Below are 14,873 nucleotides of genomic sequence, written 5' to 3'. Positions count from 1 at the left end.
TCAACCCCACTCTCAGCTTGACCTGAACATTAGACATTTCAAAGAGAAAACTATTATTAAGTCAATAATTGCCTGTGACTGACAGTATCAACAATGTGGTAAAAAGGATAATGTTTTATGTAAAGTATTTCTTTAAAACAGGATATTCTATAGGAATAAGTACAGGAAAGTATTGCTTATAATTATATTTTTTCTTAAGAACTGCTTCGAAATATTAAGAGTTTACATCAGTACCAATCACACAGGCATCTGAATATTTAAATGTCAGTTATTTTCAAAATGAATACACAGCCCCCCCCCCCCCCCCCCAATGGCTGCCCCACCTGACCCCAGCTCCCAGTTCTTTAAAAAAAGCACCCACTCACTGGCTGTTGCAATGGCTGTTGAGGCTTCTGGGGACTCATGGCAGAGCCCCCCATGCAGAGCAGGGCAGTGTGGGGTAGCAGGGATTGCCCCACCACCACCTGACAGGAGCCAGTTAGCTCGGGGCTTTTGTTTTTTAAGAACCGGGAGCTGGGGCCGGGTGGGGCAGCCACAGGGGGAGCATGGGAGAGCAGGCAGGGGATGGGGGCTCGTGGCAAAGCCCCCCATGCAGTGTGTGGCAGCAGGGATCATCTCCCCCCCCGCCTGAGCTGAGGCCAGGCAGAACAGTCATTGATGGTGCTGAGAGTGTGGGTAGGGGATGGGGCCTGTCCAATTCAGAGATTTGGCAGCAGCCAAATCTCCATATCAGATTCAGCTGAATCAATTCGGGATAGTGCTTCAAATCACCAACTCGAATCACTGTCTCCAGAATTGGTCGAATCCAAATCCGAAGCAAATTCTAGCTGCTTCGCACAGGCCTATTATCTACTGCTGGTAATGCTTCTCTGCTCACCCTCAAGCATGTCCAGTAAACGTGTGCTGCCACCTAGGAACCTGTGGCTGGCTTGGTTACTAGGGGATTTGAACCCATAACAAGACAGAAGCAGGGAGTGGACAGGCAGAGATGAAGGCATGCCTAGCTGTTTGTTGGCTGTGGTATACTGTTCAGAAGCCAGAGGGAGCTGCAAAGGTGACACTAAGAGGTAAGTAAGCGCAGTGACCCTTTCCTAGGTTATTAATTGCAGGAGATGAGGAGGCTATGGAAGGTTGAACCAGTTATACAACCAGAGCAGCACAAAGCTGGGCATGGGTAGAACCAGAGGAGTTGGTATCCCTGGGTAGGGGTACTGCAAGTGACTGAAGCAAGTCATCCCCTAATCCCAACTGTTCATATTTTGAGGGTGGAAGGCAGTGGAGGCCAGCTGTGGGCATACCAGAGAGGGGTAGGGAGGAAGTTACAGCCCTGTCCCCACCTGCACTATGGTTGAAGGTCATAAGGGGAAGGGAGAATTGTTTGAGAGGGGATTTGAGGGTAAGGGATCACAGACAACAAGGAGCTTTTTGTGGGGTTGGGAGTAGAGGAGTGTGTGCTGATTGTCTAGGGTGTTATGGGGCAGGGAAGTGTGAGAGGAAGATGAAATTTAAGGTTGGGGAGGATTGTGAGGTCTGTGGGGGTGAAATGGGGTGTGAAGGGGTTGGGCACAAGAAGGATTGTGGGTGAGGAAGGTCTGGGGGATGTAGGGGTGCAAATGCTCATAGTGGCAGGGCAGGGCTCAGTGGATTGTGAGAGGGATGGTGGAGAGTCAGGGGGGCAGGGGCATCATGGGATTAAGTCTGTGTAGGGTACACTGGACTCATGGGGGCAGTGAGGAGACAGGATAGAACTCAGTGAGATGCACAAGATGGGCTGTGATACAATGGAGCAGGGCTAAAAGTGGGGATATAACCATGGAAAGAGTGGGGCCAGGGGGCACTTGAGGTGGCAGAGACAATGCATAAAAGGCAGCAAGGGGCACGTGGAGGTCATGGGGGATTTCTGTGGGGGTGAGTGGTAACAACTATACTCCTCCAGCACCAAATGCCCGCCTACCCCACCCAGAGCTAGCAGCCAACCTTCCAACTCAGTAAACTTGTTTTTGCTTGGATCTTAATTTAGCCGTAGGCTCCTAATTAGAGAAAAATTATGCACTGCAGCACCTGCAACAGCCCCCATCCCCCACTTTTCAAAATCCTAGATCCACCCAGGGGCAGTTCATATGAATGCTTCATATTAGTTTTAATTATTCTTATAAGTACTGCCTGAACAACAGTCAATCATGCTTTAATCGGCACTTTTTGTGGAATAGCCCTGTACATGGCCAAAAAAGGGTTAATTTGCACTAGAAAATAAATCCAGGTAGGAAATCCCTATGATTGTACTCTAAGTAAATTAACGTATCAAGTCATGATCAGCACTGAACCATTTCAAGATCTCCTGGGTCCACAGCTTACCTTCTACTTCAAGACAATGTGCATTTAAGTATAAGCCCAGAGTGACAAACAGCAGATTTCTATGGGCTACAGCAGCATCTCTCAACCCCGTGGGTCACAACCCAAAAGTGGGTCACAAGAATATATGAAAGAGTCACAAACTAACTTTAAAAATGGATCAACAAACTTTAAAAATTGGTTTTCCTTTAAAGGAGAAAAATGTGGGAAACCGTGCCTTTTCCCTTGCAGGCTGGCAGAGTTCCAGCCTGCAAGGGGCTGCTTGGTGCCCCCCATGCCCCCCACCCCACACACTGGGTCAAGACTGGCCATCCATGTTTACAAATGGGTCCTGGTACAAAAACACTTGAGAACCACTGGGCTACAAGATTCTCAACCCAAAGTATTCTGCCTCTTCCCTGAAGCAGTACAAAGCAATGTACTTTTTAATGCATCTAAAATTAAAATACATTCTTTTTAACTCATGACAAAGAATATCAGTCTTTTAAAAGGAAGTGTTTACTGAATCCAAAATGGGTCCCACCTGTTAAGGCTGAACAAAAATGAAAACTGGGTTTTTGGTCTTTTTGTTTCTTTTCCACCAAAGGGTGCAGGGAGGTAAAGTGATCTTTTTCTTGCAAACACAATCTAATCTTCTATCATATTCCAAAGAAAGGTAAGAAAGAAAGTAATAAAATATTGTCAACAACACTGTACCTATTAAACTTTTCAAAATACAGTTATTCATTACCTAGGTGATACATTGTCAAATGTATTAGAAATATATAAGGAATTTAATTATTATGCACTATACTTGTGCATACATCATTCAAATACCTGTTTAGGGGTATGACAAAGAAGAAAGCAAATGAAGAATAAATATTATTTTTTAAAATACTGCGCGACAGCACTAAAAACTAAAAGATAGCTAGTGTAAGACTTTTAAAAAATATGTATTGTATGTCCAGCTTCTCCAGATTTATTCAGGGTTACTAGACTACACGTTCTGGACACCTTTTGTAGACTGTACGTTTTCATTATTTTTAATTAATACCCAGATGCTATTGCGCTACACTCAAAAGTCATTAAACTAATTCTTCCTAAATAGTAAGTCAACAAACCATTTGGTATAGGTATAGATCAGGCTTGTCCGACATGCGGCCCAACAAGCCACCTTCTCTGGCCCAAGGTCCCTCACTTGGGACAGGTGGGTGGGGGAGGGGAGGTGATCACTCCCGCTGGGCCATGCTCATCATAGATGATTCATAGATGTTAGGGTCGGAAGGGATGTCAATAGATCATCGAGTCCGACCCCCTGCATAGGCAGGAAAGAGTGCTGGATCTAGATGACCCCAGCTAGATGCTTATCTAACCTCCTCTTGAAGACCCCCAGGGTAAGGGAGAGCACCACCGCCTTTGGGAGCCCATTCCAGACCTTGGCCACTCGAACTGTGAAGAAGTTCTTCCTAATGTCCAATCTAAATCTGCTGTCTGCTAGCTTGTGGCCATTATTTCTTGTAACCCCCGGGGGCGCCTTGGTGAATAAATACTCACCAATTCCCTTCTGTGCCCCCGTGATGAACTTATAGGCAGCCACAAAGTCACCTCTCAACCTTCTCTTGCGGAGGCTGAAAAGGTCCAGTTTCTCTAGTCTCTCCTCGTAGGGCTTGGTCTGCAGGCCCTTAACCATATGAGTGGCCCTTCTCTGGACCCTCTCCAGGTTATCCGCATCCCTCTTGAGCTGTGGCGCCCAGAATTGCACGCAGTACTCCAACTGCAGTCTGACCAGCGCCCGATAGAGGGGAAGTACCACCTCCTTGGACCTATTTGTCATGCATCTGCTGATGCACGATAAAGTGCCATTGGCTTTTCTGATGGCTTCGTAACACTGTCGACTCATGTTCATCTTGGAGTCCACTAGGACTCCAAGATCCCTTTCCACTTCCGTGCCACCCAGCAGGTCATTCCCTAGGCTGTAGGTGTGCTGGACATTTTTCCTCCCGAGGTGCAGCACTTTGCATTTCTCCTTGTTGAACTGCATTCTGTTGTTTTCTGCCCACTTGTCTAGCCTGTCCAGGTCTGCTTGCAGCTGTTCCCTGCCCTCCGGCATGTCCACATCTCCCCATAGCTTTGTGTCATCTGCAAACTTGGACAGAGTACATTTGAATCCCTCGTCCAAGTCGCTGATGAAGACATTAAAGAGTATCGGTCCAAGGACCGAGCCCTGCAGGACCCCACTGCCCACACCCTTCCAGGTCGAAGCCGACCCATCCACCACAACTCTCTGGGTGCGACCCTCCAGCCAATTTGCCACCCACCGGACTGTGTAGTCATCCAAGTCACAGCCTCTTAACTTGTTCACCAGTATGGGGTGGGATACCGTATCGAAGGCCTTCCTGAAGTCTAAGTCTACGACATCCACCCCTCCTCCTGTGTCCAGGCGTTTCGTAACCTAGTCATAAAAAGAGACTAGATTGGTCAGGCACGATCTGCCTGCCACGAACCCGTGCTGGTTTCCCCTCAGCATAATTTGTCCTGCCGGGCTCTCGCATATATGAGCCTTGATAATTTTTTCAAAGACTTTGCCTAGGATGGAGGTGAGACTGACTGGCCTATAGTTGCCCGGGTCCTCCTTCCTCCCCTTCTTGAAAATGGGGACCACATTGGCCCTTTTCCAGTCCTCTGGGACTTGGCCTGTGCGCCACAAGTGTTCAAATATTCCCGCCAGTGGCTCTGCAATGATGTCGGCCAGTGCCTTCAGCACCCTTGGATGGAGCTCATCCGGGCCTGCTGACTTAAAGGCATCCAGTTCTTCCAAGTGACTCTGCACCATCTCAGGGTCTACACATGGAAGTCTGGCGCCTTGCTGCTGCCTCTCTACAACCCCAGTGAGAGACATGTGTGCCGGGGCCCGCTGCCACTGCCCCAACTGTGCCTGACGGGACGAGCTGGGGACAGCGCCTGCTTCTACTTCTCTCCAGCTCTACCCCTTGCCCCCGGTGTCCTGCTCACCTCCTAGGACCCACCAGGCTCAGCACCCGCAGGGGGGGGGAACGGGGCGTGGTGCCTAGCGCAGGCACTCAGCAGCGCAGCCCTGGGGCGGGCCTCGGCGGGCAGGATCCTGGCATGACTGGCATGATACACGTCCTGGCATGACTGCCGGATTCCGTGCTCCAGGCTCACAGTGCTGAGGCTGCTGGGGCTGCGTGCGCTAGTGGCCGGGCACTACTGTGAATGGGGCCATGCGGGTGAGGGGCTGCAGTGCGCTGCTCAGGGGATGGGGATATGAGGCCATTTTTTTCTCCCCTTCAGTCTCTGGGACAGTGGCTAGCTGGATGCAGAATGGGTCCCTCCTGCCCCTGCCCACCAGCAGCTACCATGAAGTAGGGCTGCACAGGCAGGGTCTCTCTGGCCCAGGACAGAGGGTGTAAAGGGGTGTTTGTCTTGGGTTATAATAAATGACTGGCCTGTGGTGCTAGCTGACAGCACTCCCCATATGGGACCCAACCCCAGTAATGGCTGTGCTCCCCTAGCCATGAGACAGAGACACCAGAACTGGTACCAGGAGACAAAAGTCCTAGTCCTGCCCTGACTCCCCATCGGCATTTGAGGTTGCACTTGGCATATGATGGCAGCACCTGCACATGTCAGGCTGTACCTTACATATTATGACTATACCTGACGGGTGGGGGTCCATATTGATACCACAGTATTATTACATAGTAATAAAATGGTGATTTTGAACTGGTGAGTTGTTTTTAACTTCACCTGTCTCTGCCAAACTAGTTTTTCTATAACTAAAATTAATTTTGGCTCTATTAGCCACAGCCTATGCTACACTCAAAAAATGGCGAATCAGAGGAAACGAAAAATTGATGCTGAAAGTTGAGTTTTCAAAGACATTTGAACCACTGATTTTTTTGTTATTGAACAAAATGGGAACACATCCTGTGTCTGATTTGCCAAGAGAAAGTAGCTGTCTGCAAGGAGTACAATGTGGAGCGACATTATTCTACAAAACATGCAAAGAAATGTGACAGCCTGGTAGGTCAGATTAGAATTGATCAGGTGAACTCTCTAAAACAGAGCCTGAGCAGGCAACAGTCTTTTTTCAAAGCTGCAAGGCAGAATTCTGAGGCAGCAACCAAGATCAGTTTCTTGATATCCGAGGCAATAGCCGAGACAGGGAAACCATTGTCCGATGGAGAATTTGTGAAAGATTGCTTGGGCATATTTACATCTGTGGTATTCCCTGATAAACAGTTAATGGTGGAGAAAGTCAGCCTTTCACATCACATCTTTCCTAGAAGAGTAGACGACATGGCATCAAACATTGAAGATTCACTGATGAAAAGACTCAGTGTCTGTCAAGTTTTACAGCTTGGAGGTTGATGAAAGCACAGATGTGAGTGATACCGCTCAACTGGCAATCTTTGTACAAGGAGTAACTCAACAATTCCATGTTGTTGAGGAATTGCTCAACTTATGTCCAGTTAAAGGCAAAACAACAGGACAGGACATTTTCAATGAAGTGAAACATGTCTTGTTGAAATTCAATCTTCCAGAGGACAAACTCTGTGATCTAACAACTGATGGAGCCCCTGCGATGATAGGTAAACACAAGGATTTGTCTGGTTTACTGGTCAAGTCAGTGCCTCAGGATGTCATCACACATCACTCCATCATTCACCAGGAACAACTGTGTGCAAAAGCCCTGAAGATGAAACATGTGATGGAAAAGATTGTTTCTACAGTCAATTTCATAAGGTCCAAGGGGCTTAATCAGAGACAGTTCCAAGCATTTCTTGCTGAGATAGGATCAGACCATGATGACGTTATTTACTTCTACTAAGTTCATTGGCTCAGCAGGGCAGCCACACTAGCCAGATTCTGGTCACTGCTTGACGAAATTAAAACCTTCATGACAAACAAAGGAAAAGATGTCAGCTTCATTGACAATGATGTATGGCTGGATGACGTGGCATTCCTAGTTGACATCACTAATTATCTTGCAGATTTGAATATAAAACTACAAGGGAAGGATCAATTTGTCAAAAGACTGTATGAACACATCCAATTCTTCATTCATAAACTGGAATTGTTTTCGAAACAGTTGAATAAAAAGAACGTTGCCTATTTCACAATACTATTAATAAGAATTGCTGAGACTGTGAACCATGACAAATATTCTGCACTGATTGGCCATCTGCTGGATGAATTCAAACAAAGATTTGCGGATTTCAGGGAACACAACGATGAGTTGAAGCTGTATGCAGATGCATTTAGAACGGATACCACTGATGCTCCTGACACGTTCCAAATGGAACTAATTGACATCCAAAATAACGGTGCCTTGAAGAGAGCTTTTGCGGAACATGACCTACTGACATTTTATAGTCAATATGTTACATGGCACTCTTTCCCAAATCTATTGAATCATGCACTTCGGTTTATTGCACTGTTTGGCAGCACGTATTGCTGTGAACAGCTTTTCTCAAGAATGAAGAACATAAAAACAAAATCAAGATCACTTTTGACAGATGGACATTTATCTGGAATACTCCTCATCACCACATCAAGTGTGCCAGCAGATATTGATAACTTGTGCAAGCAAAAACAATGCCAGGTATCACACTAAAGAAATCAGTGTTCATTGTAGTTTTCAGAAAGTTAGTAAGAGTAGACTTGTACACATCATTGTTTTTGCACTGTTTTTGTACACTTACAGTGTGGCTTGGAGCATGCTTGTTTTCTTGAGACTTGACAACGGTTGTATTGCCACTGGTCTCTTTTTTTGCCTGGATAGTTTCTGTTGTAACCGAATGTCCCCAATTATGAACCTCACTGGATAACTTTGCTGTATGCTTGTTTAAGACTGAACAATATGCTCAAGAATAGAGCATGAACGATCTGGGCTCCAACATAAATTTGGAACAGGTAAAAATCTTTGTAAAAATACTGTCCAGTGTTTGGATTGTGTTTGCTTTTGTTTCTCTTCGTGGGGGATTGGGGGTTCAACTTGTTAAAGATGTGTTACTAACAAGTTATTAATGCAATAAAAGTAAATCTTCTTGAAGATTATTCTCAAAAATGCCCATATGTTGTTGCTTTGATTAGTTTCCACTCTGGCTGATATCTTTTCCACATTTGATCTGTTGACTTGCATTATGCTTCTTTCATTCATTGAGAAGTGAGTAGAAGCAAAAGTGTTTATTTTAGTCAAGTGTTTGGTATTATTTTATTCTTGCTGTTATATTGTTTTTATTTTGGATTTTAAACCACATTTCCAGACCCATTTCATTGTCACTTCCTGCAACTTCATTGGTGTCAAAGGTCACATGACATCACTTCCTGATGTGATACCACTTCTTGTGAGGTCTTTGAATATGGCTCGCCAGCCCACTGGGTGATAAAAAGTTCATAATCCGGCCCCACATTCAAAAAGGTTGGACACACCTGGTATAGATTCTCTTCCAGTGATGTCACTGCTGAAAGGAATTGCTGATCTGTTGCTTGATTTTCATTCACTTGCAGCAAAATTCTCTCTCTAGTCTAAGGATACTAGATCACAGATCTACTTCAATAAACGCAGCAAAAAAAGTGTTCAGCATGTAAAATTGTACACTTAGCTATAAAGCCTACAGTAAACTATATTTACAAAATAAGGCTATGCTGAACATACATATATGTTGCTATGATCAAGCAGTAACACTTAATATTTTAAAATGTACTACATAAACCAAATTTTACAAGCATTTTACATTTAAATTTTCACTTGTGCTTTTCATTTTCCATGGTTAAATGCACAGGAGTTAAAATTCAAAGAGACATTTTTAATACGTTTGGATGCTTATCTTGCTGGGATTCTTTGACCCTAGCTGATTTCCTGCCCCTTGGGCACAGGGATAGACCCGTTGATCTTGCAAGGTCCCTTCCAGCCCTAATGTCTATGAAATCTATATTTTGAGGCCACTTAAAATCAAGTACTAGAAAAAAAACAAAATTAGGAAAATAAATGTTATTTTAACATAAATAATTTTTGAATGTGCAGCATGAAAAATGCATCAAGCTGTCAAAAACACTTATCATCATGCTTTATGCAATTATGTAGGGCTGCTGCAATGCCACATAATTATTTTTAAGAAAGTAAAAAAGTCTCTTGTTGCATCCAAGACTGCCAACCTGTGGCATGCATGCCAAGAGCAGCCTCTCTCTGTGGCATGCAGCAGAATGAAGAGGGGCACAGCAGCAGAAAGATAAAGCAGCAGAAAGCAGGGCAAAAAATCAGGCAGAGGGGAAGGGATCAGAGTGGTATTCAGGGAGCGTGTAAAGCTACTTTGTGGCATGCCTGTCAGGAAGGCTGGCCCCCACTGCATTCCACTTAATTAAATTTTCACCTTATACTACAGCAGTGTTTCTCAACCAGGGTACCACGGCAGTGTGAGGTGCCTCAAGATTCTCTCAAAAGTGTCATACGATGCCACAGAATGTTTGCACACCTAACAGTAGTAACATGGTTCACAAGATAAGCCCAGAAATTTAAAATAAGAATCTATGGTGTTAAAAACACTCTGTCCCATTACAGTCCTTCTGAGTTCCTTACAACAGAAAAAATGTTCTACTATTTTTATAGTAAAAAAACAAGGAAAAACAAAGAGCTGGCTTTGTCTGAAGGGTGTATTGAGTCGAAAAAGGTTAAGAACCACCGTACTGGAGAAACCAAGGCACAAATTAGTTACTTCATTTGATTCTGCTTAGAAATTTGGTATGCAGCCAGCAAAAACAGCACTACCCATTCAGCTATCTCACAATGCAAGACAGCCAGAAGGGACACCTGAAATTTAAAAGCAACAAATTCCAAAGCTTTAAAAATTACTTTCATTTCTACAAAAGTTATCCTGTGCAAGACAGAACAGGAATTATGCAAAAATATCCTTTCTAACAAGGATCTAATATTGGGAGTGGTCTTTATTTACACTGGCCACGTTAAATCTTTAAGAGGTATCTTTTCTGTTATTATGTAAAACAAGCTAACCACCAGCAAGAGTTTGGAAGCAGTTTCCCTCCTGTGTTACAATTTCTGCAATTTTTAAGAGAATTTTCTTTGGAACACCGGCTGTTATAAGCAACAGGAAAACTAAGCATACAGCATGTACCAACAGGTGCATAATTCAGCATTATTACTATATATTATTACTGTTCCTGCATTTCCTATTTCACTAGCAACCCTCCTGGTAAAATGTCTTCTTCTGGTGATAACCATCCAATAACTAGATCATAGACTTGTGAATTTGGACTTCTGGGTACAATTTACAGCTGTCACCAACTTGCTATTTGACAACTTGGTTGAATTATTCTGTGCTCAATTTACCCCTTTATACAAGGAATATATCAGATATGCTATAATGAGGTCATGAGAATTAATAAATGTTCATAAGGCAGACTGAAATAGATTAACTGTTAATTCAAGATGTAACTTTATTCCATAGCACCTATTTTTGATTCCCAGCTCTCACAAACTTACTTGTTAATCTCCGTCTCTGATGGAAGAGACTGACTCTATATTTGCACTCCGAATTCAAGACAATACTGCTCTTCATTTAAAAAAAAAAAATGATGATAATAAATGAGTATGAAACACACTAAGCATGTACCTGTTAGGATGAAGTAACATACCTTATCATACTTATCCTCCCATAATTTATACTAGCTGAAACAAAAATGTCTGCTAATTTACTTTAAGTCAAAATATATTGTGTGGAGGTTAACAACAGCATAGGGCAAATTAAGCTAATTTGACAAGAAAAAGACAGAACAAGTTACACACATGCATAATAGGGCTGTGCAAAGCTTTGATGCCTGGTTCGATTCAGCAGAGATTCGGCCCGATTCAGTGGCCAAATCCCTGAATCCAAATCGAATCGGGAGACCCTTCAGTGTCTCTGAATCAAATCGTAACCCTCCAAATAGATTTGGAAAGATTTGGTGATTCAGATACAGACATAGCTTTAAATGTTTTTTCTACATACCTCAAGGTACCAGGCAACTCGTGAGTGCTGCAATACTGGGGTAGATGGAGCATCCCACAGGAATGCGGGGGACTCGCCAGCATGCTTGGCAGCAGATCCAGGTCCGCTAGGGAGTCCCCCCAGGCCTCCCCGGCTCAGCGACTGGTGCCTCCTAGGTATGGAGGGGAACCCATGAGGCTCAGGGCCCCCCTGAGGCTGATCACTGAGCCGGGCAGGGACAGGAGGGGAGGTCTTCCCAGCACACTTGGCAGCAAACCCGGAAGTGGACCGGAAGTCCCCCACACTCCTGTGCGATGCTCCATCTGCCCCAGCATCGCAGCATTCACAAGCCGTGCCTGGTACCTCAAGAAATATAGAAAAAACATTTAAAGCTGTGTCTATGGCTGAATCACTGATTCTCCAAATCGGCATCAAATCTTTAGATTCAGATTAATCGAATCAGGGACAGTGATCCGAATCAACGAATCGAATCACTGTCCCCAATTTGAGCTAAATCCGAATTGAATATGGCCTGTTTCTCACGCCCCTAACGCATAACACCTGGATAGCACAGATCTATGCCCAGTTTAAATTCTGTTTGTGACTTGTTTACTTTCCTATGCTTCCCACCGCTTACAAGCAATGGAAAGACACAGATTGGTGCGGATCTGGTAACTGTAATTTTTGTACTGGTGGAAGGTGGGGGAAAAATGTGAAGAAAACCTTCAATATTCCTACAGCATTTTGAAACGTGTAACCTTTTTCATTGCTAGTTTATATATATGCTCTTTTGCATATCTACGCACAATTTTGAAAATGTAATTTTAAAGCATCTTTAAGGGGCACAAGCGTATAATTAGTTCAGTTACTTCTGCAATAGCTATATGTTTCATTTAACTCTTTACCTCATTACATAAGAAGATTTCTCTACTAGCAGCAAAATATTAACTGATTAAAGATTAACCTACCCCCAGGAGAGAGAATCTCATTTGAAAAAAATTCCAAACATTATAATCACCCAGTCACACCACAGTTCTCAGGCAGACAACCCAGTTTACCTAGTGATTTCATCCAATAGCCTATCTGCCCACACTACTAACCAAGATGTACTTCTGTGAGAATTGCTAAGTAATAAATATTCAGGAAAATAACTTCCAAGTTTTGGCAGATCATTTGTAAAAGCAAAGTACATAGAACCCCCCCCCCCCCCCCCCCCGTCTTTAAAACTCAATTCACAAATACCTTAAAGCTAGCTACAATGAATGTTCTCTCTCAAGGACATCTTTACAACAACAGACTATTTTATTTACTTGGAATTTGTTTCTTCTTTACTTTGTCCTAGTTCTACATACTTTTTTTTACCTTTATGAGATGTCCAAGTAAAATTACACTATTTCATGACACTATCAGTTATTCATTACTAGACCAGATTCTCCTTGCCTCTCAAATTGTTTTCTTGTTCTAAAGAAAGTTAAAGTTTGCTAGCATCACCTTAAGAACCTTAAGAAAACATAGTGGGGTTTTAATCTTTCTCCATTTACAGACTTAAATTGACTACCTTCTATGTAAAAACAGAAGTTTTCATTCCAGAAAGATAAAAGTGTTGAAAGACAATGAGCCTGCTGTCAGGATTTTTGACAAATTTAGCCTTGGAGAGGAAAAGAATGCACCACTATAGCACTATAAAATGTGATGGCTAAATGCAGGTGATCAGAACACATGGACAGGAATATCTCCACTTATCTTCAAAACCACTTACATGTATCATCACGTCTCTCTTGAAAGGAAAGAAGGGCACTTTCTGAAGTATCATAATTTTCATTCAATTTAAATAGGTCCAACCCTCCCTGACTGAATTGACTCAACTCCAGTCTAATTGGCTCATGAAGGCTAAAGTTATAAAAAAAAATTTAAAAAATGATACATGACAATCCAGATTCTCACTCAAGAGGGGTTTAACTTACACAACTGCCTTTAAAACAGTATTTTTCTATTCAGGTTACTATTTTGTCCAAAGAAACTCCAAAACAACACCAACAACAAAAAACAAAACAAAACAAAACCACCAAAAAATAGTTTACTTTGCTGCCAGGGGGATTTACGTAATCCAAAACATACTGGGACAAAACAAAAACTATTTTATCTTGAGAAGCAACAGTTTAACATGTGACAAATCCTAATGCAGAATTATTAAACCTTCTCTGTGGCTTGCATTTAAAACTCCTCCCCTCCCACCCCACTGCCTCAAAACAAACTTTAAATCGGGGTGCTCAACCTCGGGCCTGTGGAGCCCAGGCCTGCGGGGCTCCTCACCGGCAAGGGAAGTTGGTGGTGGGGAAGCAGGAGTAGTCAGTACAGCCACAGCCACAGCCGCCCCCCCCCCCCCCGGGCGGGGGGGGAAATAGACCGGGGGTGGGCAAAATACAGCCTGCCAACCTATTCTATCCTGCCCGCAGGGCCCTTAAAAATGTAGAAAATTAATATTAATCTGCCCTGGGCTGCCTGTGATGCAGCCCTCGATGGCTTGCCAAAACTCAGTAAGCGGCCCTCCGCCCAAAATAATTGCCCGCCCCTGGGCTGGTCTGAGCTCCACTCCGCGCCCCTGACCGTGCCAGCCCCGGCACCCAGTAGGACCCACCCACGCCTCCGCCCCGACTGGAGAGAAGCACCACACGCTGTCGGCACCCAGCGCCCAGACCCGCAGAACCGGGCGCGGGCGGGACTTCCTCGTCAGCTACAGCTACCGCCCGCCCGCACACGGCACCCGAGGCGCTGCCCACGCTGGGGACCCGGCAGGGCAGGACTCGTGCGCGGCCCCCGCAGGGCTCCCAGGGACCGAGACGCAGCTGGCCTCCATGCTGGGGGGGGGGAGGGCGGGAATGCAGAGGCACCGCACATCTGGAGCCCGGGGTGGGCACTGCCTCGAGTCGGCCCGGCTGGGGCGGCAGCGCCGGTGGGCTCCAGCCCGGAGCGCGAAGGGCCCAGCGCTTACCTTGCAGCATGGCCTCCAGTTTCTTCCTGTCCACCCGGAATCGCTCCTCGCCCCACTCGGGGCTGCGCGGGGGTCGGGGGGCGGCCGCGTCCTCCTCGGAGCCGGGCGGCGGCGAGTCGGCGCTGCGCTCGCTGTTGGAGCCCGTCTCGGAGGGCAGCGGCGGCAGGTAGCCGCTCAGCGGGTCCCCTTGCGCCGCCATGGCGCTGCCGCCCGGCCCCGGCCCCCACTCGGCCGCGTCGCCGCGGGACGCTATCTGCCCCCAGAGCCGCCCTCCCGCCTCATCCCAACCGCCTCCAGCCAGAGTCCCGGCCCCGGCGCCGCCGCCCGCGCCCGCCTCTTCCTCCGGCTCCCCGCAGAGTGCGCGCTGCCCCCAGCTGGCGGCGGCTCGGCGGCGCCCCCACCCCGCCCGCAGTCCGCACAGCATCTCCGCCTCCATTGGGCAGCGAGAGGCACCGCTGGGGGCGGCCGGGGGATATCCCCGGGCCGGCGCGACGCGGCGCGGGGGAGGGGCAGGGGTTACAACGCGCCAGGCGGTTGGGGCC

The 14,873-nt window shown here is 45.8% G+C and overlaps 1 protein-coding gene across 1 annotated transcript in view; it reads right to left on the bottom strand.

Moving 5' to 3' along the window:
• Positions 1–14,642, bottom strand: part of BICC1 (BicC family RNA binding protein 1) — a 246,362-nt gene extending 231,720 nt beyond the window's left edge. The window contains exon 1 of the mRNA XM_006267113.3: positions 14,332–14,642. Within this exon, the coding sequence (XP_006267175.1) occupies positions 14,332–14,530 (199 nt within the window). The 5' untranslated portion in view covers positions 14,531–14,642. The remainder of the gene's footprint in view (positions 1–14,331) is intronic.
• Positions 14,643–14,873: the final 231 nt, after the last annotated feature.

Source organism: Alligator mississippiensis, chromosome 6 (assembly GCF_030867095.1).
Source record: "Alligator mississippiensis isolate rAllMis1 chromosome 6, rAllMis1, whole genome shotgun sequence".
NCBI lineage: Eukaryota > Metazoa > Chordata > Crocodylia > Alligatoridae > Alligator > Alligator mississippiensis.
Note: the sequence above shows the minus strand (reverse complement) of the source record. Positions and strands in the feature narration are given on the sequence as shown.